Genomic DNA, 25716 nt, shown 5'->3' with positions numbered 1-25716 from the left:
CATGTGAGAAAACTTGGTAGGCCAAAAGATAAGGCAGATAAAAGAAATAGCTACATTAAAAAACAAAAACCAAGAGACCACAATGACCACAGTCAGGCCAAATTTAAAATTAAAGAACAGAAACACAAAATCCTAGTGATGAGTTGTGCTATGAACTCCACTCATCTCCATTTTATTTTATGAATAAAGAAATCCCAGATAGCAGCCAGACAAAGGCAGGAGGCTGGACAGACTACAGCACAGTATTACCTGCCAAAGGAGACCCCGCAGTTCAGTTGCTTAACCCCAGTCATTACCATGTGGTCTTAGGAAAAGATGAACAATTGGTATTTTTTTAATTAATCGAATGCCGGAATTTGTCATTAGGCATCTTTCAGGAACGCCATATTTCAATTAGGCATAATGTCATCAGCCCAATTGACTCTGGACGTTCAGGTCTAGATGATTTCAGGAGGGTGAGAATGCATCAGGAGACTGATTTTATTACATTTCACTTAAAATAGATTACGACTACACAGTCACACTCTTCCCTCCAGTTTGGTCATTAATTGTTAAAGATCTGGACATTTCTATAGTTCCCTGAAAGAAGAAAAGTACTTACACCATGGTTGTTGGTAGTAAGTGGCTCCCCCGCTCCCTACCTTCCTCTGCTTCTTATTTTGACATTTATAAAAGTCAAAACGAGCAGAGCAAAATAAATGTGCATATCTCTTCTGTGGAATAAACCCTGCCCCACATTCCTTTCTCAGAAAGGGAGGGGGACGATCATCATCAGAAAGACACGGTTTTAAAATTTTGTTCTACGGCCCTGCAACTCCTGAAGCCGTAGTCAGTCAATATTGTTAATGTAGCTTGTTAATTTGATAGGATTTGTCAGGTAACTCCACTGGAAAATTATATAAAACTGTTCCAGATGAAAAGATGATAGTGACATGAATTAAAGTGATAGAACAATAGTGGAATATAAACCAGAAATGACACCCAAAGTGGCTGTTGATTTATTGCCGTACTGAGTTTGGTTCTGGGCTCCCATGTATATTAGTGCTACAAATCTGGGTCCATTTAGCAGAGGGATGCGCATACATACATCACCAGCTCCTGCTCCAAGCCAAGGTCACTCCCCATTGCATCAATCTTTTCAACAGAGCCTACTTCACAAAGCAGGACTTTTGTAACCATCTAAGATGTAACAGACTCTCGTCCTCTTTCATCTTTCTTTTATCATGTAAAGTACACTTTAACTTCTATTATTTTTATCTGCAAATTGTTCCTGTAGAGTTCATCCATTATGGGCTGTATCTTAGCATCAGTAGCCTAAGCTCTGTTCCACCACGAGAACACTTTCCCAAACACACCCTTTCTTGGGGTTATTGTGCAGTCACAGTTCACCAAGGGGAACCCCCAAGTCTGCGGTTTGGGGATGAAGATGTGGGAGTTGAGTGTATTAGGATCAAGACAGGCAGGCAGGTGGAACACCATAGAAACAAGCAGTGTATTTCAAAACAGCTGCGTGGAAATCAGATTTTTTCTGAATCAAATCACATTTTCCCAGTGACTTCTAGTTTCAGAGATACTTTATCTTCATTTTGGATTGATCTGTAATTGGCAGGGGCTCCCAACACTTTAGTTTTAACTTTCTCTGCCCTGCAGGCTTTCAGTCAAGCAGTTAATGATCTGTAAAACACTCGCCTGCCTAGAGGAGTCACTATTTAAAGAAGCCTGTAGGGGAATCTCTCCTGATGGGAAAAATCCTTTTGTACATTAAATAATCTCCCCCTCCTTGAGATGTGTGTGAGTCTGGCTTCTTAAAGCAGGGCACACGGCCTCACAGGACCCTGCTTGCTCCTGCCGGACAAGCGGCAGCGCCATGGGAGCCCACTTTGGGCACACCCAGCCTCCACTGCGGAATTCAGCCTGAAGCAAACAGACCTCCCGGGCCGGCCTGGAGCTGAAAGGACAAGGCACCTGGTGGAAAGGAGAGCAGTTTGGAGGCTGGTGCTACAGGCCAGGTCTGGGGCAGAGGGCGGTGAGGCATTAACTGCGCCAGAAAGGGTAGGAACCCCTCGCGCGCATTGATGCCAATCTCACAACCACCTTATGAGGTTGGTCCCTGTGTTTCCCTCTATTTTATAGATGAGGAACTTGAAACCATGGGAAGGAGACGTCACTTGCCCAAGTTCACACAGCTGCCAAGGGGCAGAGCCGGAATGGGAAGAAAGCCAGGTAAGCTGGTTCCAGGACATGTCCCCTCCACCCCAGTGTTATTCTGCCAGAACTGGGCAAGGTGCTGTACATAACCTGTGCTAGGAGAGGGGGAGGCGCTGGTCTAAGGCTGGGGAGCGTTTAAGTGGGAAAGCAGTGTTCAAACCCAGAGCCATCGGGGTCCCGAGTGTGGGACCTACCCCAATGCTCCTCACCCAGTCTTTGGTCTTCTCTCTCCATTTTCACCAAGGAACAAATAATAGTCAAATGTGCCAATAAATGCACACCTTTAATTTTGTTCATACGTGGCAAAATGAAGCATGAAGTTCTATCAATGTTCTTCCGGTCAATCAATGAGCATGCTTCTGATTTCCTTGGCTAAAGCTTTTGTGTCAAGTCTCTGAAGAAAAGGGCTTCCTTGGTGGCTCAGCTGGTAAAGAATGAGCCTGCAGTGCAGGAGACCCAGGTTCAATTCCTGGGTTGGGAAGATCTCCTGGAGCAGGATGTGCCAACCCATCCAGTATTCTTGTCTGGAGAATCTCATGCACAGAGGAGCCTGGCGGGTTACAGTCCACGGGGTCACACAGAGTCAGTCGGACATGACTGAGTGACTAATAATTTCACTTTCTTCTGAAGGAAAGGCAGAGGCACTCCTTGAAGTGTCATTTATGCATGATTAACAGGTAATTCAAATGATAAATATATGTCCAAGAAAAGAAGGGAAAGACGGTTTACATTTCTCTAACTTAAATGGCCAACAACAGAGGACTAGTTAAGACAACCATGTCGGAATACAATACAACCATGAAAAATTAAGTATAAGAAAAGCTCTGATTTGGAAAAACTCTTATGATGCTAGGTGAAAGGACAGGGAAAATATTTATAGAAAAGAGGTCAAAAGGATATGCTTCACTGGTTAAGTCAACTCTGGCCAGTGGAAATTTCACCAAAATAAAAACAAACATCATTTTAAAAGTTGACTTTTTTTGTGGGGGCTGGTTTCTACTTTAGAATTCAGAACCCTTTCCCAGTTTTGAAAACAAGAGAGGAAAGGACTATGTTAAATTCTGTAACTGGTAATGATGAGAAGTGATCCTAAACTGGAGACGCCCTCCCCCGAGCAGCCCTCCGATACCCAAAGGGCTCAAACATGGGCGCCACTCTGACTGCCGGTGCCTGGGAGGCTCCACTCCAGCAGGCTCGGCCAGTGAGGAGGAGGAGAGGATGCAGGCTGGCCCGAACCGGCCAGGGCTGGCTCCTTCCCTCGGAAACAAGGGAGGCCATTTGTCTCCTTTGCCAGCTCTCTTCCCCAACCCACTTATCCAAAGCCATCCGTCATGACCTTTTCATGTTCCCACTTCTGACAGCTTCCAGATACAGTGAGTCAAACTTCACTGGGAGCAAACTATCACACCAACTGTCAAAGCAGAAAACACTGCCTGATTGCTGTCCTACATCAACGCCAGTGTATAAATCCTTCCTTAACAAGACAGCTCAAAATAAACAAAAATGCAACTCTAACTTACATACAACTCTCTGGGGGGACTATTTGTCCTAGGCCTTAGAGCTATCACCAGGAGACCAGTGTCTGTTTTAGATAACTGAAAGATTTCCCTGAGAGGAAATTAGCCCTGGGCATTACTTCTAACATAGACTGGGCACCTACCCTGGACAACCTCTGTGCTGGGTCCCTTCATGTGTAGCAACTTATCACAAGCTCAGCATATCTCTATTAGGAAGGCAGGAGCAGCCCAGTTTGTATTTTAAGGCATGGCATAGAGGTTAGGGACAGGGAATTCTGGAGTCAGAGAGTCCTGATCCTGACTTTGGGGATCAGCTTCTCTACTTTTTAAACTCTTGTTATTTTGGGAAAGTTGCTAAAAAATGGCAATAACAGAAGCCACCTCATGGGCTTGTTATAAGGATTGAATGAATAAGATTTGTAAAAGTGTTTGCGACAGTGCTTAATCCACAGCTAGTGGCCTTCCCTAGTGGCTCAGATGGTAAAGAATCTGCTTGCAATGCATGAGATACCAGTTTGATCCCTGGGTCGGGAAGATCCCCTGGAGAAGGGAATGGCTACCCACTCCAGTATTCTTGCCTGGAGAATCCCATGGGCAGAGGAGCCTGGTGGGCTACAGTCCTTGGGGTTGCAAAAAGTCGGACATGACTAAGTGATTCACATACACAGGGACACCTAGTATGTGACTAGGTGTTATCCGGACTGCTGTTACCCGGAATAAGGCACTAGGCTGAGGGATGCGACACAGATGAAGAGATGATGGTCAGGACGAGTGTGAGCTCAGAGAGCCCCGGGAGGGATACGAACAAGGGACCCACCAGGCCCTCGTCTGGGGTGAGGCTAGGGGGTGATTCTCTCCGGGACCCACTCTATACCCCAGTATGGGAAGCACCAGGATCCAGAATGACTGTCCAATTGCAGAGACCAATGCCCTCAACCCCATGAATCCTGAGAATAGCCTCCTATCCCCAAGAGGACAAACTTCTTCCTGGCAACCTTCAAGAGTTCAATTCAAAATCAGGAAGAACGTTCTCACACCTGAAGTTGTGGAAATTCTGGGGCTAGGGAGCCCCTGCCCTGGACAGTCTCCAGGTCATTAATCTGGAGACCTTGATCCGCTGATGCTATCCTGGGCAAAGTGACAGTCTCCCTCGCTGAGCCTGAGCTTCCTCCCTTGTAAAATGGGGAAGCAACAGTACCAGCTTCCAGGGTGTCATGAAGGTAGAATGGCTTAAGCATGTAGAAGAGAGCAGAGTGCCTGGGACATTATAAGGGCTCAATCAGTATCAGAATTACTACTAAAAATGACCGTGGAAAGGTGAAATGACGTACTTGCCCAGGGTGAATCACATTAGTAAACAGCAAAGTTGGGGCTGAAGCCCAGGTCTATGGGACTAAGTCCAGTGTGTGTTCTGACCCCTCAGCTGTTCCCTACTGTCCCAGATGGGCATGTGTGACTCTTAGAAGGCACAGTCCCCCTCAGGGCACACTTAAAATGCCCTTCCAAGAAGCTGAAACACCAGTTCGGCAAAAATTAGGGCATTTAACATTCCATACCTCAGTGTAGTTCCTGAGTTACTGTTTATTTGTTTAGACATCATGAGCTGTGGTTCATTCATCAATTTCCTACAACCGTGAATCTGAGACTACAAAAGCCCTACCACTGTTAAATCCCAGAGTTGCTTTTTACACAGTTCTACAATCCTCTTGTCTTCCAGTTACCTATAGCCTGCGAAAGCCTGGAAAAGCCCCCTGGGAGGGCCACTGAACAACTTCTTGCCAGAGTGGATTTTGCTAAATCTATATAGCAATCGATAGCATCCACAGAGCAGGCAGGGAAGTCTTTGAAACTTTTCTGAATTTACACACAGGATCAGATACACAGGCTGTTTGGGCTTAATGAGACCTGAGAGATCACCCAGTCTGGTACTTTTCATTCTCCATATGAAGAAAATTGAGGCTCAGGGCTGGGTATAACCTTGTCTGATGTCACCCATTAATGACAAAACTACAAAATAATTCATATTCCAAATGAATAAGCTGGGGCTTAAAAAGACCCAGTGTATCTCACTATGCACTTTTATAATGATCAAATGCATTGCAATATAAAATGCACAGTCTCTGACAATTTATCAGGGGTCCAAAACGAGATCAGTAGAACCCTACATTCTTGAGATCAAGTGGATCACTGGTTCTGTTAAGTGGATAAACATCCCCAAACCACTTGGGATCCAGAGCTAAATGCGGCCAACTTCAATGTATGATCAGAGACTTGGGAACAAGTCTGCTATACTTCACTGGACCGTTACCCTTGGGATGCAAGCTCAGAGGTGGCCTGACCATGAGTGAAACCATGTCTGTGCAGCAGGACTCAGCACGGTGCTCAGCATAAGGAGCTTCCTAAACAAGACCCTGGACTGTTTAACCTCAGTAAAACCCATCCTTGGGTGAGGTCTCAATCCTTGCTGTAGAGAAGGCAGTTGCAAAGATTTTATACTGGGGAAGTCAGGTTCCCAAACTAAATATTCTCCTGGTACATACATGGTTCCCATGGGGCGTTAGTGGTAAAGAACCTGCCTGCCAATACTTGCTCCCTGGGTGGGGAGGATCCCCTGGAGGAGGGCATGGCAACCCACTCCAGTATTCTTGCCTGGAGAATCCCACAGATAGAGAAGCCTGGTGGGCTATAGTCCAAAGGACTGCAAAGAGTCAGACTGAAGCGACTTAGCAAATAAACCTCAGGTGAACTTAAATGTGAGGAAGCAGTAATGTTGTTTCTTGAGAGAATTTATAATTAATCACTTGCAGAATGAGGAAACATCAGATCTTCCCCATGCTCAGTACACTGGTGGTGCTCAAGTGCCAAGGATGAGGAAGTGGTAAAAAGAATATGGAACCTTGGTCAACTTTCATCTATCTGATTCCCATTAATTTCCATTATGCCAGTGGTTATCCACTTTTTCCAGTTCTTAATTATTTCTTAGCCATCTGAGGAGCCTGGCACATTGTCATTAGTAATCCTGGATTACCCAGCAGGGATTCTCAGAAGGGAAGATCTGGGAATGGAGAGGAAAGCATACAGTTAGAAAAAGCCCCTCGAGTTTCTGACATTTTCCGTCAGGAGATTTTCCCTTGACTTGATCACTGCATTAAGCACTGATGTGGTAAACACATTTTCCAGAGGAAGTCTTGATAGTGTCTGTCCTGCTACTTCACAGGTTCAGGTTCACTAGGATTTGTTAAATTCTGTTCCAACTTTTGGTTCAGAAAATGTTGCCGCAATAGGAAGAAAATCATCATTTATTACTAGAATTTGTTACTAGCTTATTGTTATGAGTACTTAGAATGTTAGAATCTGCATTCTCAAATTACTCAGTGGATCCAGGGATCTTGGAGCTAAGCCCAGTGCATGTCTCGCCACGAACGTTTTAGTGTCTCTGCATGGAGAAGGGTCATCTCCTTAGTATTTAATCTGAGATGGAAACACGGAAGGGAGATCAGTCCATTTCTTAACACACATTTCCAGATTGTGTCATTACTTGAACTATACTCCATCGGAAAGTAACAGAGGCATATATTTTATTCAAACAGCCACATGAACTACTTTTGGTGTCAGAGTGAGGCTGAGGAGTAATAAGCCCAGGCCACAGATACAGATTTCACTCCGGCAGCCCTGTGTTGTAATGTGTTTCTTAAGTTTGCATGCCATGTGTTAAATGTAACACTGTGATAAGGTCTTCTCTTGAGGTCTGGCTTGGGTACTGACCAATGGATTAAATAACGACAACAGGTGGCACACACGCTGCGTGCGTCTCATCATGCTCGGGTCCAGGGCAGACATTGTTAATCAATCACCGAGTTGACGCGGCTCTCTCATGCAGCCTGAGATGCTATCTCAGCGCAGTGCTCCGGGCAGCCATTACAAACCTGGTTGGAGCTGGCTTGAGACGAAGCCCTCTTTGTTTCTCTAAGGTATGTGCTACTGTACTTAATACTTCTGTTAACAAACTACTGTGATCACAAGTGTTATGATTATGCATATGGACTGTTTTATGAAGAGAGAATGGAGGTAACCATGGAAACTTGTGGAAGAGGTTATTTTATAATCTTACACAATAATGACACGGATGGAAATCGTGGTATAGTATATGTTCAGTAACAGATTCTTTTAGCGATGTGGAGATGGTCAACACTGACAATTGAGAAGTGAAGGGCTCAAGTTAGCCTAAGAGACCCTGTGCTGGGAAAACCAGGCTGACCTGCCCAATCAGTAAAAACAAGCCTTGGACAAAGAGATAAGGGGTAAGAAAGTCCTTTGAATACTGTGAGACTGCATTTCCCAAACCCCACAATTATGAAGAGATTCTGAGCCAACAGATCTGGGATGAGGCCAGGAGGTGGTGATTCTGATACACGGTCATGGTAGGAACTGCTGCTTTAGGGTACCATGTCAATGAGAGGCTTTCCCTGTCTTGATTCTTACATGGGTTTATTGGCAGCCCCTTGGCTGGTGTGTCATAATTAATTCATTTTCTGTTAGCCAGCTAATAAGAGCTTATTGATAGTATACCATGGCTTCTTAGATCATGGCTGGCATTCGCCATCTGACCCTTTTCTTTAACTTTTTGACTATACCATGTGGCAAACATGATCTTAGTTCCCCAACCAGGGATGGAACCTGTGCCCCCTGTGGTGGAAGCTCAGAGTCTTAACCATTGGACCATCAAGAAAGCCCATCTTTTAACGCTTGTAGAGTCAATTTCCCCAAACCTACTTCAACCTGCCAGCCTTGGGATGTGTGGGTAGCAGCCATGTCTTGGTGCCCGATCCTGTGGTCAAGCATACAGGATCTCAAGTTAATGGGAAAAAAATCTCAACTTGGTATAAGTTCAAGCAAGGTCTATGCTTAAAGGGCATCTGTGCTTTGAGGCCCAACGTGGAAGGGAAGCAGACAAGATGAAAAAAAAAATCCAAAACTGTTTTTGGGAAATATAGGCACGGTCAAGCATGATGGCTTTGTCTGGTGAGTTTTCTGGGCTGGTAGAGCAAGGATGGCAAACAGATTTCAGCCTAAGAACCAACACCGACTGATTGGTGAGTGCTGCTTCTGGGCTGTGTGGAAAGGATTCTGGGGTCAGGTCTGTGTGCCCAGAGGGAAGAGGTGCAGGGATTGGTCAACAGTGTGAATGGAGGAGGGACTACCAGCACACAGGCCACCCTGACACTGACCTCCAGATGCTAGGGGAGGGAGAAGAGTGAAGGATGCGCAGATGTTTGGAATGGCCAACTACAAGTAATCACTTCCTTGGTGAAGGGACACTATTAACGACCGAGGCATCTGTCATGTGATGGACTGGATTGAGTGTATGGGATTGAGTTTCAGTCCCAGTTCTGCTACTGGGATGGATATCCTACTGTGTATGTGATGGCTGAGGGGGAGGGCAAGACAGTACTTGTTAAGTAACAGCTAAGTGCCAGTAAGCACCAAGTGCTTTACATACATCGCGGGATTTCATTAACTCCTCCAAGTGTCAGTTTTCTGTCACGAAATGGGAATAGCATTGTCAATGTGGTATGCCGATTAAATATGGTAAAGGGGTGAAAGTTCACTGTATACCATACGTTGTTATAGGAATAGAGAACTGGTGCAAGGAGGATCTGCTTTCAAGGCCGAATCCAGTGGTTAGCCACAGGCCTCAGCCTCAGACAGTCCTGGGTTCTGATCTCAGCTTCACTACTTACTACATTTCCCCTACACCCCATTTTCCTCACATAAAAAACAGAGAAAATATCAGTACTATCTAATAAAGTCCTATGATCACAGGAGACAATGCAAGAATGACCAGCAGAGTGTTTGGCATATAGTAAGCATTTGATAAATGATATTTTCTTTTAAAAATTATAGAGCTTCCCTTGTGGCTCAGCTGGTGAAGAACCTGCCTGCAATCTGGGAGACCTGGGTTCAATCCCTGGGTTGGGAAGATTCCCCTGGAGAAGGGAGAGGCTACCCACTCCAGTACTCTGGCCTGGAGAATTCCATTGGCTGTATAGTCCATGGGGTTGCAAAGAGTCAGACATGACTGAGTGACTTTCACTGCACTTTAAAAATTATAATTTTTCTTGTTAATATTATAAAAAAAAATTAATTGTTGCCCCACATTTCACGAATGGCCTCCAATAAAGATTTTTATTTATATAAAAGTCTGGTGGAAAATCGATTGAATTTGGGGTCTTGCAGATCAAAATCTGAGTCTCTTATCCCCTGACTTTTGCAGAGACAAGTGGCAGATGGTGCAACTAGAACATCGACCCCTGCTCCTCGATCGGGAGGCAGGCCGCTGTCATGGTATCATGGAGCTCGGGGACACCGAGTCGCGGCAACATGTTCTCAGGTACCACTCACTCAGAGCGGACGGCTGGCCTTCTCTGGGATCGGCGGCGCTGCTGGCTGAACGCCGCACACAGACACTTACCGGGGCAAGTGAAATCTCTGCTCTGACTGACACAGGATGGACGAGCGGAGGAGACCATCCATCAGTGTCAGGAAAGATCCGAAGCACCTGGCTAGTCAGGTGAAATAAAATAAATTATTTACTGATCTCAGAATCCAGCTGCTCACTTCACTGCTCATAAAGAGTGTGTGCTGCCCTGAACTTCGCAGTTGATTCTGTTTCAGAAAGGAAAAATTTTCGGACTGCTGCGTGCAGGCTTTTGTTGTTGTTGTTGTGAGAATGACAGGGTGTTACCATTTGCTTTCCAAGGAGGAAGTGTGTATCTGAATTCATGTGCATGGGAACAGGAAGTGGACTTATTCACTGCATGATACAGTACTCATGGGCATGGTTATCCGACTGTCACAAAATTATTGTGCTTAAGATTAATTAATGAAGCCTTTGCTTATAATGCTAAAGACTAAATTTAGATTCATAATGGAAACAAATGCTCTGATATCTATTTTAGAAGAGCCTCAGTTGTGACTCTCCACCAGAGGGCGCTATGGGTGTCACTGGAAGCATCCAGAGGTGACCACGACCAGCTTCCCAGTCATCTGGCTTCTGAGAACCAACGCTCTAGAGAGATACCTGTGTTACCAGCATCATCCATGCCCACCTGACAAGTCCGCATCATGACACTGCCAATAGAAAGTGAAAGTGAAAGTCATTCAGTCGTGTCCAACTCTGCGACCCTATGGACTGTACAGTCCATGGAATTCTCCAGGCCAGATTAGTGGAGTGGGTAGCCTTTCCATTCTCCAGGGGATCTTCCTAACCCAGGGATCGAACCCAGGCCTCCTGCATTGCAGGCAGATTCTTTACCAGCTGAGCCACAAGGGAAGCCCCTCGCCAACAGAGCCATTACCTAATCTGAGTGATCTGGTTAAATACTTTGAAGATGGTGGACCAGGAGAGAAAGTAATAAATAAAATAAATGTTAATGACAATGATAACATTAAGATAAACTTCTGTGGGCCGCTTTCATATACAGTCTTGAAAGGTAAACATTATAATTCCCACTTCATAAATGCCAAACATGAAGACTGAAAGAGGAAGGAACTTGCCTAAGATTAGGCTGCAGGTAGGCAATAAAGCTGGGATTCAAACCCACTGTTCCCTGCAGAGTTGGGTGTCTTTGGCACAGATCCTTTTGTGAGCTTTTCCCTTTGGATGAATATACAGATCAGAATCTCATAAATTCAAGTTTGGCTTTTACCTTTCAGAAAAACTTTGGGGAAAGAAATCCACACTATCGGTTATCTTTCCAAGGCACTGCTTTCCACCTGGGGAAACAGCAGGAATGGGTTTGCTGATTATGCTTGCCTGGGAGGATCCCTGCCTTGTACCCTGGACCTCTATCAGCAGTCAGGCTAGTTACTGGGCTTCTTAAAGTTAGAACCACTCAGAAAAAGCAGACCTTCTGTTACCGGGAAAGAACTGCAGGCAAGCACGATGTCTGAGTAGCACTCTTATCTTCACAAACTTTTAATTGAGGATATACAAAGAGAAAGTGCATAAATCCCAAGACTATATAAAACCTGACTTTCCCACCAAGTCTACAGAAATCATGTAATCAGCACCCGGACCAAGAAACAGAACTTAACCAGCACCCCAGATGCATCCCCTCCAGTCACTGTAGTCTCTTCAGCCCTGGAAAACCACCGTCATTACGTCTACAGGTTATCTTTGTGTATTTTTGAACCATTCAGCATGTACTTTCACCCCCTTTCTGGCTTGTTTTTGAGCTACCTCATTATTTTTACTTCTGTGAGACATACCAGAAAAAGCACCTTTAGGAAGAAAAACACTGAAGAACTTTATGTTTTAACAATTAACATTAAATAAGCCTTTTGTACCATTTTGGAGGCTTTCTGTGAGGAGGGATAAAGAGGTCTACAGAGGGGGAAAGAAGATGGGTTCTGTGTGTTCTGATTCTAAGATACTGGTGCTAATTTCTCTATTTAGTCTGTCATAATCATCATCTTAGAAGCTGATGTTTATTGAGCACTTGCTATGTGCCAGGTGCCTTTCTAAGTATTCCATGTGTGATAAGACATTTGGTCCCCATGATTACTCCGTCTGTGAGATAGAGACTATTATCTTCATCTTACAAATGAGGAGACTACAGCTTTGCATCACTTGCCTGTGTTGATACAGCTAACGAATGAGTCAGGGTTTGAACTGGGACTTCTAACTCTTGAGTCTGTCCTCCAAGCTTCCACTATGTTGCATCTCCACTAACAGATCTTTCTTAAGAGGGTCTACCAACAGCCAGGCCTCGGCTAAGCTCGATGGAGTATCTGACTTGCTCCCCACAGTAATGCTAAGAAGCTGGCACACTCACACTCTCATTTAAACAGAACAGAATCGAGGCTCAGAAAAATCAAGACATTGCCTATTATGGCTGGTTGTTGACAGAGTCACAATTTAAACCAGATGTGATTCCAATGCTCATCTCTTAATTAGTAAGCTACTGTCAGCTTACTTCAAGCTCCTGTCAGTCAAGCTGGTAAGAGATATTTGAGAGATTTTTGAGACTTATTACACATTAGCTGGACTAATGCCCATGTAAGAAAAGGTTTTATTATGAGACACATATGAAACCTTTCTGAGAAATAGAACATTCATGAGTCTTAGAGTTAGAATTCAAGCTTTCTCCCTTTGCACATGAAGTAAAGGATGCCCAGGCAGGGGTGGTGTGGCTGAGGTCCCAGCAGAGCCCGGGGAGAGGCCAGCTCCCCAACTGAGAAAGCCTGGCACCTGTACCTATTGCCCGCCTCCCGTCGTCCTCTGTTAGGAAACGGGGGCACTCACATTGGCCAGACCAGGATTCTTCCTTGAAACCACCTGCTGTGTGAGTGTGGGCACGAGACGTCACCTCTCTGCACCTCATCTATTTAATACCTTCTCTGTCAGGTGGAGACAGTAAAAGTCTACCTATATTTTAGGTAGGTTAGTAATACACGTAAAGCACTCACACGTGAGGATACCTCTAGGTAACAGCCATGAGGAGGATGAAGATGGTGTGGTGTTCATATTATGTTGACAACCATGGCACTTTTTCTACTCCTGTTAGGTTTAAGTCATAATAGAAATTCAGTGCTTCATGGAAACAAATTAACCCCACATTATTAACTGAATTTTAGTTCCAGATTATCTGGTGAGGATCCAAATATAGCTTCTGAGATCATTAAAAAAAGCCTCCTGAATAAAGGCATGAATGAACAGCAATGAATTCACGGAATAAGAACATGCAAGTGGCGATGTTACAAAGCAGTTCTAAGCAGAGGATGTGAGAAAATTATAGAATGGAAATTATGGAACTCCACAAAAGTCAATCAGTTTGAAAAGAGTCTCAAGTTAGTTCTATTTCTAATCTTCCGCTTCATAAAAAAGAAGACAAGACAGAGCACTCAGGTGGCAAAAAGGACTGACTTTAAATTTCATTGTTTCAACATTTGCTCTGAAAACAAATTGCCATTCGTCATTCAGGTCACACAAAAGCGGCACATTGTTCCTCTCCCTATTTCGACATTGACCACTTACAGAAAGTCTGTCATCTGTCCACGCACTTACCTAACTGGACGTCGGTCGTGAAGCGGAGTCTGTGGATCATGCTGACTTTGAATGACTTGTAGTGGTGGCTGCTCAACATATCCTGCACTGTAGCTATGTCAATCTGCGAATCCTCCTCGAAAACCCCGTCTGCCCTTGAACCTGGGGAGGAAAAAGCAGTTTAACACATAAAGATACATGAGGCTTGGCAAATGGTGTCTGCTTTAAAATGCTTTGGGATAAATTAAAATAATATGGGCTATTTAATTTGGAAAAGAAAAGGCTGAGCGATGACTTAATAATGCCATTCCAGTAAACAGAGAACGGTAACATATTAATCACTCAACAATTAATTCCACAAACACTGCCTTGCTCTGCAGCAGCCCCTTGGCAGGCCGGCAGCCATACAGAGGGCAGAAAAACTGCTCACCAGAAGCTCTGTCTCCACAAGAGTAAGTCAAAGTCACAAAAACACGGTTACTCAGATTCTTGCTTCTTTTTCTAATAATTTTCGTGATTATAAGAGTAATCCATGCTCCTTGAAGAATCCTTGTCCTTTCCAAGATTCTCAACCCGTCAGTTTATCAGCTCCGTGTCCATGGCCCAGCCTCCACTGGTTCGGCTACAAGCCTGCTTAAACCCAGATGGCCGTGGCAGTCTCTCAGCGGCCTCCTGGCCATCAGGCTCCTCAGCAACCCAGCTCCTACAGGACTTTCCAGTTTGTCTTTCTAAAGCTTTGATCAGTTACTCACTCATCAAACGTCTAGTCAGAGCTTTGTGCACACCAAATACTCAGATACTGGGGACAAATAAGAAGACTGGAGCTCAGAAATCCTCCCTGGCTTCCCAAGGCCTCCTGAATGAAGCACACTCTTTTCAGTCAAGCAATCAGGGATGTCCAGTCTTACTGAAACAAAAGCTTCCCACTTGTCACTTTTCACACATACCTTCTCTAAGCAATTCTGAAACTCCTCAGACTGTGTACAGTCCAGGTTTCTCTACTTCTGGGCCTTTGTTCATGGGGTACCCTTGGCCTAGAACATCCCTTCTGTCAAAACTCTGCCCAGGCTAGTCAGATTCCAGCTCTCCCTGAATTCCATAGCAGTTGGTTTATACTGGACTCTGGAGCCAGGAAGACCTGGGCTCAACTTCTGGCTCTGTCTCCAAGAGTAACGTTGGACATGTGACTATTTCTCTGAACCCTAGAATCTGTCATCCATATAATATCAAAATGTATTGAAAGAATCTAACATACAATACACGTAATAAATAGCAGTCATGGTTATTTTTATTCTCTTGTCACAGTGGATCACGTTCAGCCTTGCACTGGAATTGTTGAGTGGTTGCTCTTAAATTGGAAGCTTTGTGAGGATAAGTGAAGTTTCTTATTCATCTCTACATCTTCTCCTGCAAGCAGGACAGGCAACTGGCATGCTCTCACTAAGTTCTGCTAAACAAATCAATAATAATGATGATAGCTATTAATAGTACATGGGAGTTCTCATGCATCAGGCATGGCGCCAAATATTTCACACATGCATTCAAGTCTCAAGACAACCTGGCAGGAAGTTCCTAGAATTTTCGTATCATACAGATGAAGCAGCCAAGGCTGTGGAGGCAAAGTCATACGGCCCAGGTCATACAAGCAAAGCTAAACTAACTCTTGTCACCCCCTACTCCCAAGTCTGGAATGTGGTCCTCTGAATGCGCAGCTGCTGCGGGGAGGACGCACCTGTCTAGAAAAGGCCAACCAGAGTGGGGCGCCCAAGGCCTTGTGATGAGAACCCAGAGTGGGGTCCACAGGGAAACCATGAGAGAACTTGGCACAGGGTTGGAGGAATGTAAAACTCTAGGTTTGGGCATAAAACTGGAAAATTCTATTATGCCTGCCAATTACACACTTTCCTTCCCACAGTTATTGTTTACAGGGCAAGCTTTTAAGTCAAAGCTGGCTTCTGATGGCTTCACATTGAACTGATTTATTAGGAATTGGATGTTCTATTTCCAAACTTGACAACTCTTGCCAGCCTGGACCATCCTAGCACCTACAATGATGCACTCCCCTCAGAAAGGCTGCAGCCTCACCTTTAAGCCTCAGCAGTCACTGGATGCCTGGGACATGGTCCACATTGCCTTCTCTGCCCAAGTCATCCTTCTCCCCTTTCTGCTCCCTCCTGTTCTGTTCCTCCAGGCCTCCTCCCCATCCCTCTGATGAGCTTAGCTTAAGCGACACTCCAAGGAATCCTGAGTCTAGCTCAGCTGCTCCTGTCACTGCACCCTGCATTTCCCTTCAGGTTATTTATCACAGATAGTAATCGCCCGTCTCTGCCATTAGACTGTAACCCCAAGAGCAGGGACAGAGTGATTGCTTTATTAAACACCATCGCCCAGACCCTGCTAGTGCTACCACGTACAGAATAAAGCAAGAGCTCAATAGCAATCTACCGGATGAATACCAAGCACTATATCCTCAGGATCAGAGAGGTTTCAGGACTTAACCAACATCACGTTGCTAGGACAGACACAGTGGCACTCAACCTTTGCAAGAAGGCCCAGTAGGTAACCCTGCCCCCTCTCTCTGGAACACTTGTGATTTTGGGTAGAGATGTTGGGATCATATGGTTTCCCTAGTAATATGCACATTCCAAGCCAAAAGGAGAAATTAAAGTATTGAATAGTTATTCACGTTCTCTAAATATACCTTTTACTAAAACAGAACTGCCAAGATGTGTTTATTTCTATTTTAGAACCTCCTAAATTGAGAATTTTGGAGAAACACTAAAATTCTTTCATGTTTTAAATCACTGAAAGCCATCTTTTCTGAGAAAAATGCCATTATTAGATACAATCTAGCTCAAGAACTTCTGTTTTCTTTACTAATTAGTATTTTCTAAATATTGCAGGTATTTGATTTGGAAAGAGGTAACAGCTCATTTATGCTAAAATGCCAATTATTTTTTTAAAAAACCATACTTAAGAGTTTTACATTTTATGATGTTGGATTAAAACCAATTTAAAAATTACTATAACGTGACATATAATTTTTTACTGAGCAATTTCAATGCCAGCTGCTAATAAAGCATCTTAGCTGTAAATGATAATTCAGATGCTTTTAGATAAAGTGGTGCATAAATATGGCTGGAAATTGATTTAGCTTCTTGCAGAAGCTACTGAAGAATGACATATTTTGTTTAATACACCAGCTAATGTAGTCCTAAAAGCTCAAACAAGTGCCAGTTTTCACTCCTAAATTTGCTGTGGGAGATTAATGAAAACTTTATATTTTGCTGAAATGTTAATAATGGGCAGATGAGATGATAGGATTTTAGTAGAGGTCTTAAAGCTATGGAATAACCAGCAGGGCTTGTCAATTTCCTCGTATTAATTTTGTTCAAGACGCAGACAGCTGGAGCTGGCTCAACGCACTAATGCTTCTCGCACTGACTTCCCACTCTCTGACAGTGTAAATTCACATCCCATTTGGGGGTTTAAGTCCTCTTGATACCTGGGTGAGTTCCGAGCCTGGCCCCAGCTGACAAGGGGCGTGTTTACTTTTATGATCAGAAGGGTAACCGCACTGGAGAAGCGGAGAAGGAAGGAACAGTCCTGCACTCACCTCTGACACGTGCCACTCACCCTAAAGCAGGTTCATCTGCTGAGTGGGAACAGCCTCTGGTCTTGGATCTCTGGCGCCACTTCTCAAAGTAGGCTCAGGAGTGCCTGTACTTGGAGGGGACATGTGTGTGTGTACAGATCAGTCAGCCATGCAGTGGGTGACTCCTGACCCCATGCCTGTAGCATGCTGGATTGGGAAGGGACACTTTTGAGGAGAAGGCAGGGTTCCTGATCTTCAGGAGCTTACAAATTCACTACAGGGTACCAAGAAAACACGCCAAGGCAGAGAGAAGTACCCAATGACGCACATGACAGACACATCATCTAAAGGCACACATTTGAAGCAAACTGCTACACCAAAAGCATGTTTTTTGTTGTTGTTGTTTTTGTTTTTTTTTTTTACCAGACAGGTTCTGACTTTGCATGTACACCTTTACTGTCTGGATCCTTCTGGAAAGGGGTGAGCCCAACCACACATGAAAGATGTCTGGCACTGTACCATATGCATATTAAAAGATACTACTGTACAATCAACTTCACATTTCAAAACCACTTCTGTTAAGAGGAGACATTTTTATCTACTCGAAGTAAAAAAAATAGAACCCAAATATGTTAAAAGTAAACATTAAAAAACCACTCCCCAAACTGTTAATTTAATTGAAATATAACCCTTTGGTATTTTGCTAAATTAGCAATTAAAAAGGTCACAAGCAATTAAATGAAACAAAAGCCACACTGTGTTCATCTACATTAATGCTGAACTGGGTCTCCTCATGAATGACAAGATAAATTGTAATGGTGCCTTCAAAGACTTCACAATGCATTTTGTCAAAGTCGGGAGTGTTCATGTCTCTATGTGCCATGGATTAACATAATGTATCGTGTCAAAACGCTCGAGCTGCAATAACTCAAAAATGTATTGTGATAGATCAAATTTTGGGGTGGGGCCTAAAAGTGACTTGAGCACCGGAGCTCAAATGGACTGCCAACAGGCTCTGGAAGGATGACAGAGAGCACTTTCAGGATACAGAAAGCACTGAGGGACAAGCGGAAAATCCGAGAGAGGAAGGAGCTGAGGTGCCTGGAGTAAGGATTCAGCAAAGAGGAAGCGAGGAGCAGCACTTGTCTCAAAGGCAAAACCAGGCCCGGGAAGAAGGTGCAAAAGGAAGGGAGAGAAGGAGGTAAAGAAACAGCAAGGAGGCAGAGAGCACGAGGGCTAAGGTGTGGCCTTGGGGCTCAGAATCACCGGAAAGAACCTGGAACACTGCGTTCAGAGACACACACTCAAACCCGAACTCTGACACTGAGGGTCCGGAGTGGGTCAGAAGCTTGCACGAGGCCCCACTGTTGGGAAGAGGCAGAGCCGGGACAGATCTATCAGACCCTGCCCCTGCTGCCCCTCCCGAGGCACCACGCTCCTACAGGCAGGAGCAAGGACAGGGACAGTGTGGGTAACTGTCACCTCAGTCAGCTCAGGACCCCAGGCATGGTGAAGGAAGTGGGGGGGGGAGAGGTGGGTCTATAACCTCAATACTATTTTCATAATAATGACAGTAAGACATGATTTGCCCTTTTACATCTATTGTCTTGCAAGTGTACAAAGTAATAAAAAGTTCATTGATAACATTTCTGATTCCACACTGCTACCAACCTTAAAGTAACTACCACTTGAGTTTTGGTACAGTAACAAAAATTCATATGCACCCTTATTGAAAAGGCTACTGAAATACTCTTTTCCAACAATAGATCTCTGTTAGCCAAATTTTCTGTGAATAATTCAACCAAAACGATGTACTGTAGCAGACTGAATGCAAAAGTAGGTATGAAAATCCTGGTGCCTTCTAAGCCAAACATTATAGCAATTTGCAAAAATAGAAAACAGTTGCCCACTGGCTCAGAAGATTAGTCAATAACTTATCTTCCTGATGGTACAAAAATAAATGCTTTTCAGAGAAAGGAAAAAAAAAACCCAAACCAAAATAAAACAGTGCTGCTGTTATCATTACATTTTTATAAGAAAACATTTTTATTTTAAAAAATTTTAATAAACATGTTACTTATGTTAACACATAATGTTAACACATACCATTGTTTTTAATGAATTCATAAATATTTTAAAATCTTTCAGTTTTTAATTCCTAATAAAGAGATATAACCCAATAAACAAGAGCTCTTTGGGGTCTCAATAATTTTTAAGAGTATAAAGAGGTCCTGAGACCAAAAAGTTTGGGAATTGCTGCCTGTATTGGTTCTTACGCCATGTCTTCACTGTCCCTGGACACCCATTTGGACAACCATGACGGGAAACAAAAGTGCAAGAACAGCTCTGTACCTGTTACATACCTAACAACAACCACAAATAGAAAGCCTGTACACACACCGTTAGAGTAACAGGCTTCCTGCCAGGGGTCAGATCAAGGCTAATTACAACTAATATTGTTTAAGAAGCGTTTTCATATACTACATGATTTCACTGGAGCTGAGGGAGAAACTGAGAGGCAGTACACACATAACTTTCTTTCAGACAAATGAGCACTGATGATTAAACTAAAGCTCAGATGAACTTGATGTATGCCTCCAGCAGATGTCTTATGTTCTTGGACACAAACTACATGGAACATCAAACTTCGTTTTATGATTCAGTGAGTCTCAGGTCAAGTCTAAAAGGCCTACGACTAAAAGGCCTCATCTAGTTAGAAGTTACAGCAACTTCTGTCTTTCATCTTCAAAAAGATCCATGTCAACTTTAGAGCTCAACCAAAGTTCAGTGGTCTTTGCTACGTCCTTATTTGTGGGCTTCCCTGGTGGCTCAGATGGTAAGGAATCTGTCTGCAACGTGGGAGACCTGGGTTTGATCCCTTGGTCAGGAAGATCCCCTGGAGAAGAGAAAGGCAACCTACTCCAGTATTCTTGCCTGGAGAATTCCATGGACAGAAGTGTCTGGTGGGCTACAGTCTATGGGGTAACAGACAGTTGCACATGATTGAGTGACTAAGCAGCAGAGTAGTTCATATGTACACCCTCTGTAGCATGATGGCCCTGGTGACCCTTCCTCCCAAACAGTCACCCAGCACTAGCCATGCGCCAGAAGCTATGCTAGTGCTTTGGGAACACTGGAGGATGGCAGCAGTCTTTGCACTTGGCTGGTGCAAAGAGTCTATGAAGGGGAATCGTGGAAAATAAAATGGTGAGGGTGGAGGGGGAAAAGTTTTCAAAGACAGGCGCTATGATCTCAGGACCTGACATGCAGTAAAATACTGTTGTGCAAATGAGTGAAGAGTAAACAAACTACCTTCTGCCTCATTCTATCTTGTACCCTTACTGCTACTCCCCAGATAGAACAATGCTGGCTTCAGTCAAACTGGATTTTGTTCCACTATACCATCTGGCCAGAATGTCCTTTCCACTCTAAAATTTATAAACTTAGAGGTCTAATCCACATGGAGTTTTTTCCTGATCTTCTCCCTGAAATCCTGTCACCCTTTGCTGAAGGCTTTCATGGTAAGTATCTTACACGGTAAGTATCTGGACTCCCTTTCTGGACTACGGGCTCCTTGAGGGCAAGAACATTCCATCCTACAGAGCACAGAGTAGATGCTCAATAAATGCGCTGGTGGCTTGAATGCGGTTGATGCCACACGTTAACCATAACAGTATCTGAGTTGTACACCATCCCTTATGTTTTACCTCGGGTGCTAGAACCTGACACATCAATCCTACTTTTCCATTCAGACAGCCTTACCAGACAGGGACCCTGCCTCACCAACAACTCCAATGGCAACGCACATTTACTGAGTGCTTACCACACGGCAGACGCTACGCTCAGCACTTACATTACCTCACTTCATTTTCTCAATGCTTCTTTAAGTTGGCTAATAGTCTCCTCCTTGCACAAGTGAGAAAAATAAGACTCAGAAAGGCATGCTGCTGGTAGAGTCATACAACTAACACCAGCTGGAGTTAGGACAGGAACCCAGGTCTAACTGCAAACTGTGCCCTTAACCTCCACATATCCCCTTGGGTAAAAAAGGATCCCTAGGTGGACTGGGAATGTACAAGTTCATGGGCCATACCAGTATCTAAGGAGAATACAACCATGCCTGGCTTTGCCAGATCAGGGATAAAACCTAACTCCCTCTCCTCTGGCAAGACTCAAAGCTAGTGCACGAGTGAGTCATGGAGAAAAACTCTCTTTTAGCATTCTATATCCATCACATTTTTTTTCCCAAAGTCCTTTTAAGTCCCCAAAGACTCATAAGCCCCAAACTTCTCTTCTATTAAACACTTCCCTTTGGCTACTAGTCATTTTTGCTGGTCTCTAAAAAATAATCAATAGGTGATATACTGTAACACACACATGCACACTCCCACGCCCCGTGCAGTAATCTCTTCAAAGCCTCCAGGATCATACACTAGGATATAGCCTTCACTGAATTTGCCATGCTACAACCAGGTAGGGCTCTGTGCTGTCACTGCCTAATTGATTAAGCTCTTGGAGTCAGAGCCTTTCTACAGGGAGATTTCAGACCCTTGATAAATCAGGATAATCTTGTTTTATGAGGTGATCAGAAGGAAACAATTTCAGGTTTGTAGAATTCCTAAAAACAGCAGATCATGGAGGTAGGGGAAGGTTTAAGCTCTGCATCCAAGCTCCTGTCTGGCCCCCAGTCTCATCTTTCAGCACACTCTTCCCTGCTCATTTCATTCCACTCCATTCAAATATACCATCTCAAGCATACCAAGCTCTTTCTCAAGACTTTTGGACAAGGAGTCCCTTGGCTTCTGGAACATTCTCCATACTCATGATCTGAATGACTCCTTTTCATTTTTCCTCAAGGAAGCTTTATGGCCTACTCTCACCAGCTCCAGAGCCCTCCTATATGGTCTCACAGCGTTCACAGCACTCAGAGCAGCTGTGAACTCCATGACGTGGAGACTGTGTATCCTCTCTACTGTCCCAGGACAGTGACTGGCCCAGAGGAGGGGCCATCCATGTTTGGAGCAAATATTACGTCCAGAGTGAGGGCTATACATGATCAATCATGACCATGCATGGGTCTGAACCACTCTCTCATTACAGGTCTGCCTGGAAGTCAGGCTGGTGACCGGATTCCCCTTACTTCCTCTTCCTCTATTGTGTCTGTCCCTGTTCAAACTGTAGGAAAGTAATGGAGTCTTCTAAAGAGCCTGGGCATTTTGGACAATTTACATGACAAAATGTCTTAAGAACTGTAACAACTGATCAACACTGAGGCATCTCTCTCTCTGACTCCAGAGTCAGAATGAGGGCACGCACACTGGAAGAACCCTACCTCCCATCAGGGGAGTCACTGCAGCAATGTCACCTGACCATCAGGCAGGGTCTGCAGGGCAGCTTCCAGGGCCAGGAGCCCACCAGAGGGATACAAATCTCTGTGCCCTCACTTAGAGCCCGTGCGGGGTTTGCGGCTCGTCAAACATGTTTCCTCACTGCTCTAATGTACCAGTGTATCGCTTAATGAAAGTTCTTAATTGTAATTCAATTAATTACATACACAGAGTCCCCAATTACATTTTCCAATAAGACATTGGCTGTGGTACAGGTCTAAATGCACTTAACCAATTTTAATATATTAAGACCAATTTCCCTTGAATACTAATTACTACCTAATGATAAAATGAAAAGGGTGGGGGGGGGGAGTTTCAGCAAAGAGGGGGGAAGTGAAAATGCAATTTATGTGGAATTTCTCAGCCCAAAGAGCACAAGGCAGACACTCACTGCTGAAGAAGTCGGTGTGGACAGGGCACACGCTTGTTTCCAGTTCAGATCAGCACTGTGTTTTGCCCTAGGGATCACTCACCCTCGGTGCTGGCAGCTGCCCAAAGGGGCCCACAGGAAGCCTAAGAATCTAGAGGGAGAAGAGGAATGACAGGGAGGTAAAAGGCCACCACTCACAAGCGCAGACTAGCAGGGTGTCTGGACACACAAACACAGCAAGTGGCCAGGACTCGTGTTGGGCACTGCACTTTACCACATGCGTTTAATGCACACAGTTTCCTTTAATCCTTAAAACAGCTCTACAGGGAAGGGATTCCCACTGGGTTTTACAGATAGGGAAATGGAGCTCAGAGGAGGGCTTGCCCAAGGACACGCTGGGGCTCCAAACATCCTGCCTTTCCCCTACCCCCTACGACACACTGCCAACCAGCTCAAGGCAACCGACAGCAAGAGGCGGAGACACAGGTATTCTGGATACCGTGTCTGTTTCATTTAAATTCTGTTAGTGTGCGGCAAGCAGGGAGCTATTATCCAATATCTACTTGAAAAAATTCTCACCCATACAGAAAACTCCTTACAGGGAACACGTTTCCCCCCACCAGAGGCAGACATGAAACCAGCTTTCAGCAGTAATTCAACCTAAAATATGTACCACGAACACCACAAGTCATTACCATTTGTAAATAAGAGTTTATTTGCAGGATCACATTTTTTTTTTTTTCTCCTGCTTTTGAGGACTGCTGCTGTGGTATAATAAAAGAGGCTTAAAGTCCTGGTACTTAAGTCACATGATAGAAATTGGAGAGATTAGTCATTTGTAACCGAAGAAGGCAAACCCTCCAGAAGCCAAGGAGAACCCCGAGGGAGTTTCCAGGGCTGGCACAGAGCACGCATGGGAGGAGGGATTGGCCCGCTAAGAATAAGCACCAAGAGGAGGAGATGGAAACACACCAGTGTAAGCAGTCATTCACTGTCTACAGTTGGTTTTTTTATTGAGTAACATTGATGGGAGTTGGTGATGCCAGTGGTTAAAGAACCTGCCTACCAGGGCAGGAGGCATGAGATCTTCCTGGGTCAGGAAGATTCCCTGGAGGAGGGCATGGCAATCCACTCTAGGATTCTTGCCTGGGAAATCCAATGAACATAGGAGCCTGGCTGGCTACAGTCCATGGGGTTGCAAAGAATTGGACATGACTGAGCGTCTGAGCACATTGATGGGGGCTGGGGGGGGGGGAGGGAGGGAAAATCCCAAGCACTTAAAGATGATGAAACTCTCATATCTAAAGATGCTCACCCAAAACCCAAGTTCCTTTTAAATGTCACCACACACTTGTACCTTGGAGCCCCAGGAAGCAGCCTGGTGATGCTGGGGTCTCAAAAAGCTCCCTTCCCTCCTGAGAAATGAATCACATCTGGCCATGGGCAGTGAGATGTAGGGGGAACTCAAATCCAGTCCCTGCCCCTTGGGTGGGGGTGAGTGGTCACAGTCCAGTGTGGGAGTGGGGAAATCCAACTAGTGGAATCAGTGATCAGACAGCGGTAAGGAGAAGGACTCTACCAGAGCCCACGGAATGGCGGCCAGGAGGTCTGCGGAGGCTTTGAGAAGGAGGTGCCTTCTTTCCTGGGTCTTCAAGGGGAAACTGAGGAGGTGAAAGAGGACTCCCACAAACTGAGACCCCGAGACACACTCCTCTGCCACAGTCCAGCTATCTGAGGGTCTACCCACCTTGAGGTAAAGCTCTTCCTCAGTGCAACCTTAAATTAAGGAGACTTCATTAAGGCACTGAAATAAGGGAAGGTCTCCTTGAAAAGGAGAGCAAAGGAGATTTAAACAGGTATTTAAAGAATTTTCTTTCTATGCAACTTCTTTAAGGACTAGACTTAGTGGACAGAAGACACATTTTTCTAGGTCCCCTAATTATTAATCATGTGACCATGAGCAAATCACCTTCTTAAAGCCTTAGCTTCTTCTTCTGTAACATAAAGATGATGACTGTGTGTGCCTAGTTGCTTAGGTGTGCCCAACACTGGGCAACCCCATGGACTGCAGCCCACAAGTCTCCTCTGTCCGTTGGATTTTTCAGGCAAGAATACTGGAGTGAGTTGCCATTTCCTCCTCCAGGGGATCTTCCTGACTCAGGGATCGAACCTGCATCTCCTGCATTGGCAGGCAGATTCTTTATCCACTGAACTACCTGGGAAGCCCAAAGATGATGACCACACAAGCCTAAGAATAATAGCACCTCTATCTCATTTACTCCTTACAACAACCTTGTGAAATGGACTGAACCACTTCCATTTACACAGGAAGCAGAGGCTCAGAGAGGTGACCTGATTTGTATGGTGTAAGAGGTGGCAGTGTCCAGCTAAGGTCTGCCTCATTCTAAACACCATGCTTTAAGCATTACACTGAACTGCCACGTGGGCAGACCAGTGAGCGATAAAACAGGAAGACAGTGTCTGACGCTCTGTGGTACTCCAGAAAACTGGTTCAATCTCAGGTCTATTTTAGCCCTGATGATGGGAACTTTCCAAGTTTCTCTCTTAAAGCTGTGGAAACAATAAGTAGG

At 44.6% G+C, this 25716-nt stretch overlaps 1 protein-coding gene across 6 annotated transcripts in view; it reads right to left on the bottom strand.

Moving 5' to 3' along the window:
• The window catches only part of MAPKAP1 (MAPK associated protein 1), a 229363-nt gene that overhangs the window by 27660 nt on the left and 175987 nt on the right, over nt 1-25716 (bottom strand). For all 6 annotated transcript variants that reach the window (XM_065928444.1, XM_065928446.1, XM_065928447.1 and 3 more), the window contains one exon: nt 13795-13935. In XM_065928444.1, the coding sequence (XP_065784516.1) occupies nt 13795-13935 (141 nt within the window). The remainder of the gene's footprint in view (nt 1-13794; nt 13936-25716) is intronic.

Source organism: Muntiacus reevesi, chromosome 3 (assembly GCF_963930625.1).
Source record: "Muntiacus reevesi chromosome 3, mMunRee1.1, whole genome shotgun sequence".
Classification (NCBI taxonomy): domain Eukaryota; kingdom Metazoa; phylum Chordata; class Mammalia; order Artiodactyla; family Cervidae; genus Muntiacus; species Muntiacus reevesi.
Note: the sequence above shows the minus strand (reverse complement) of the source record. Positions and strands in the feature narration are given on the sequence as shown.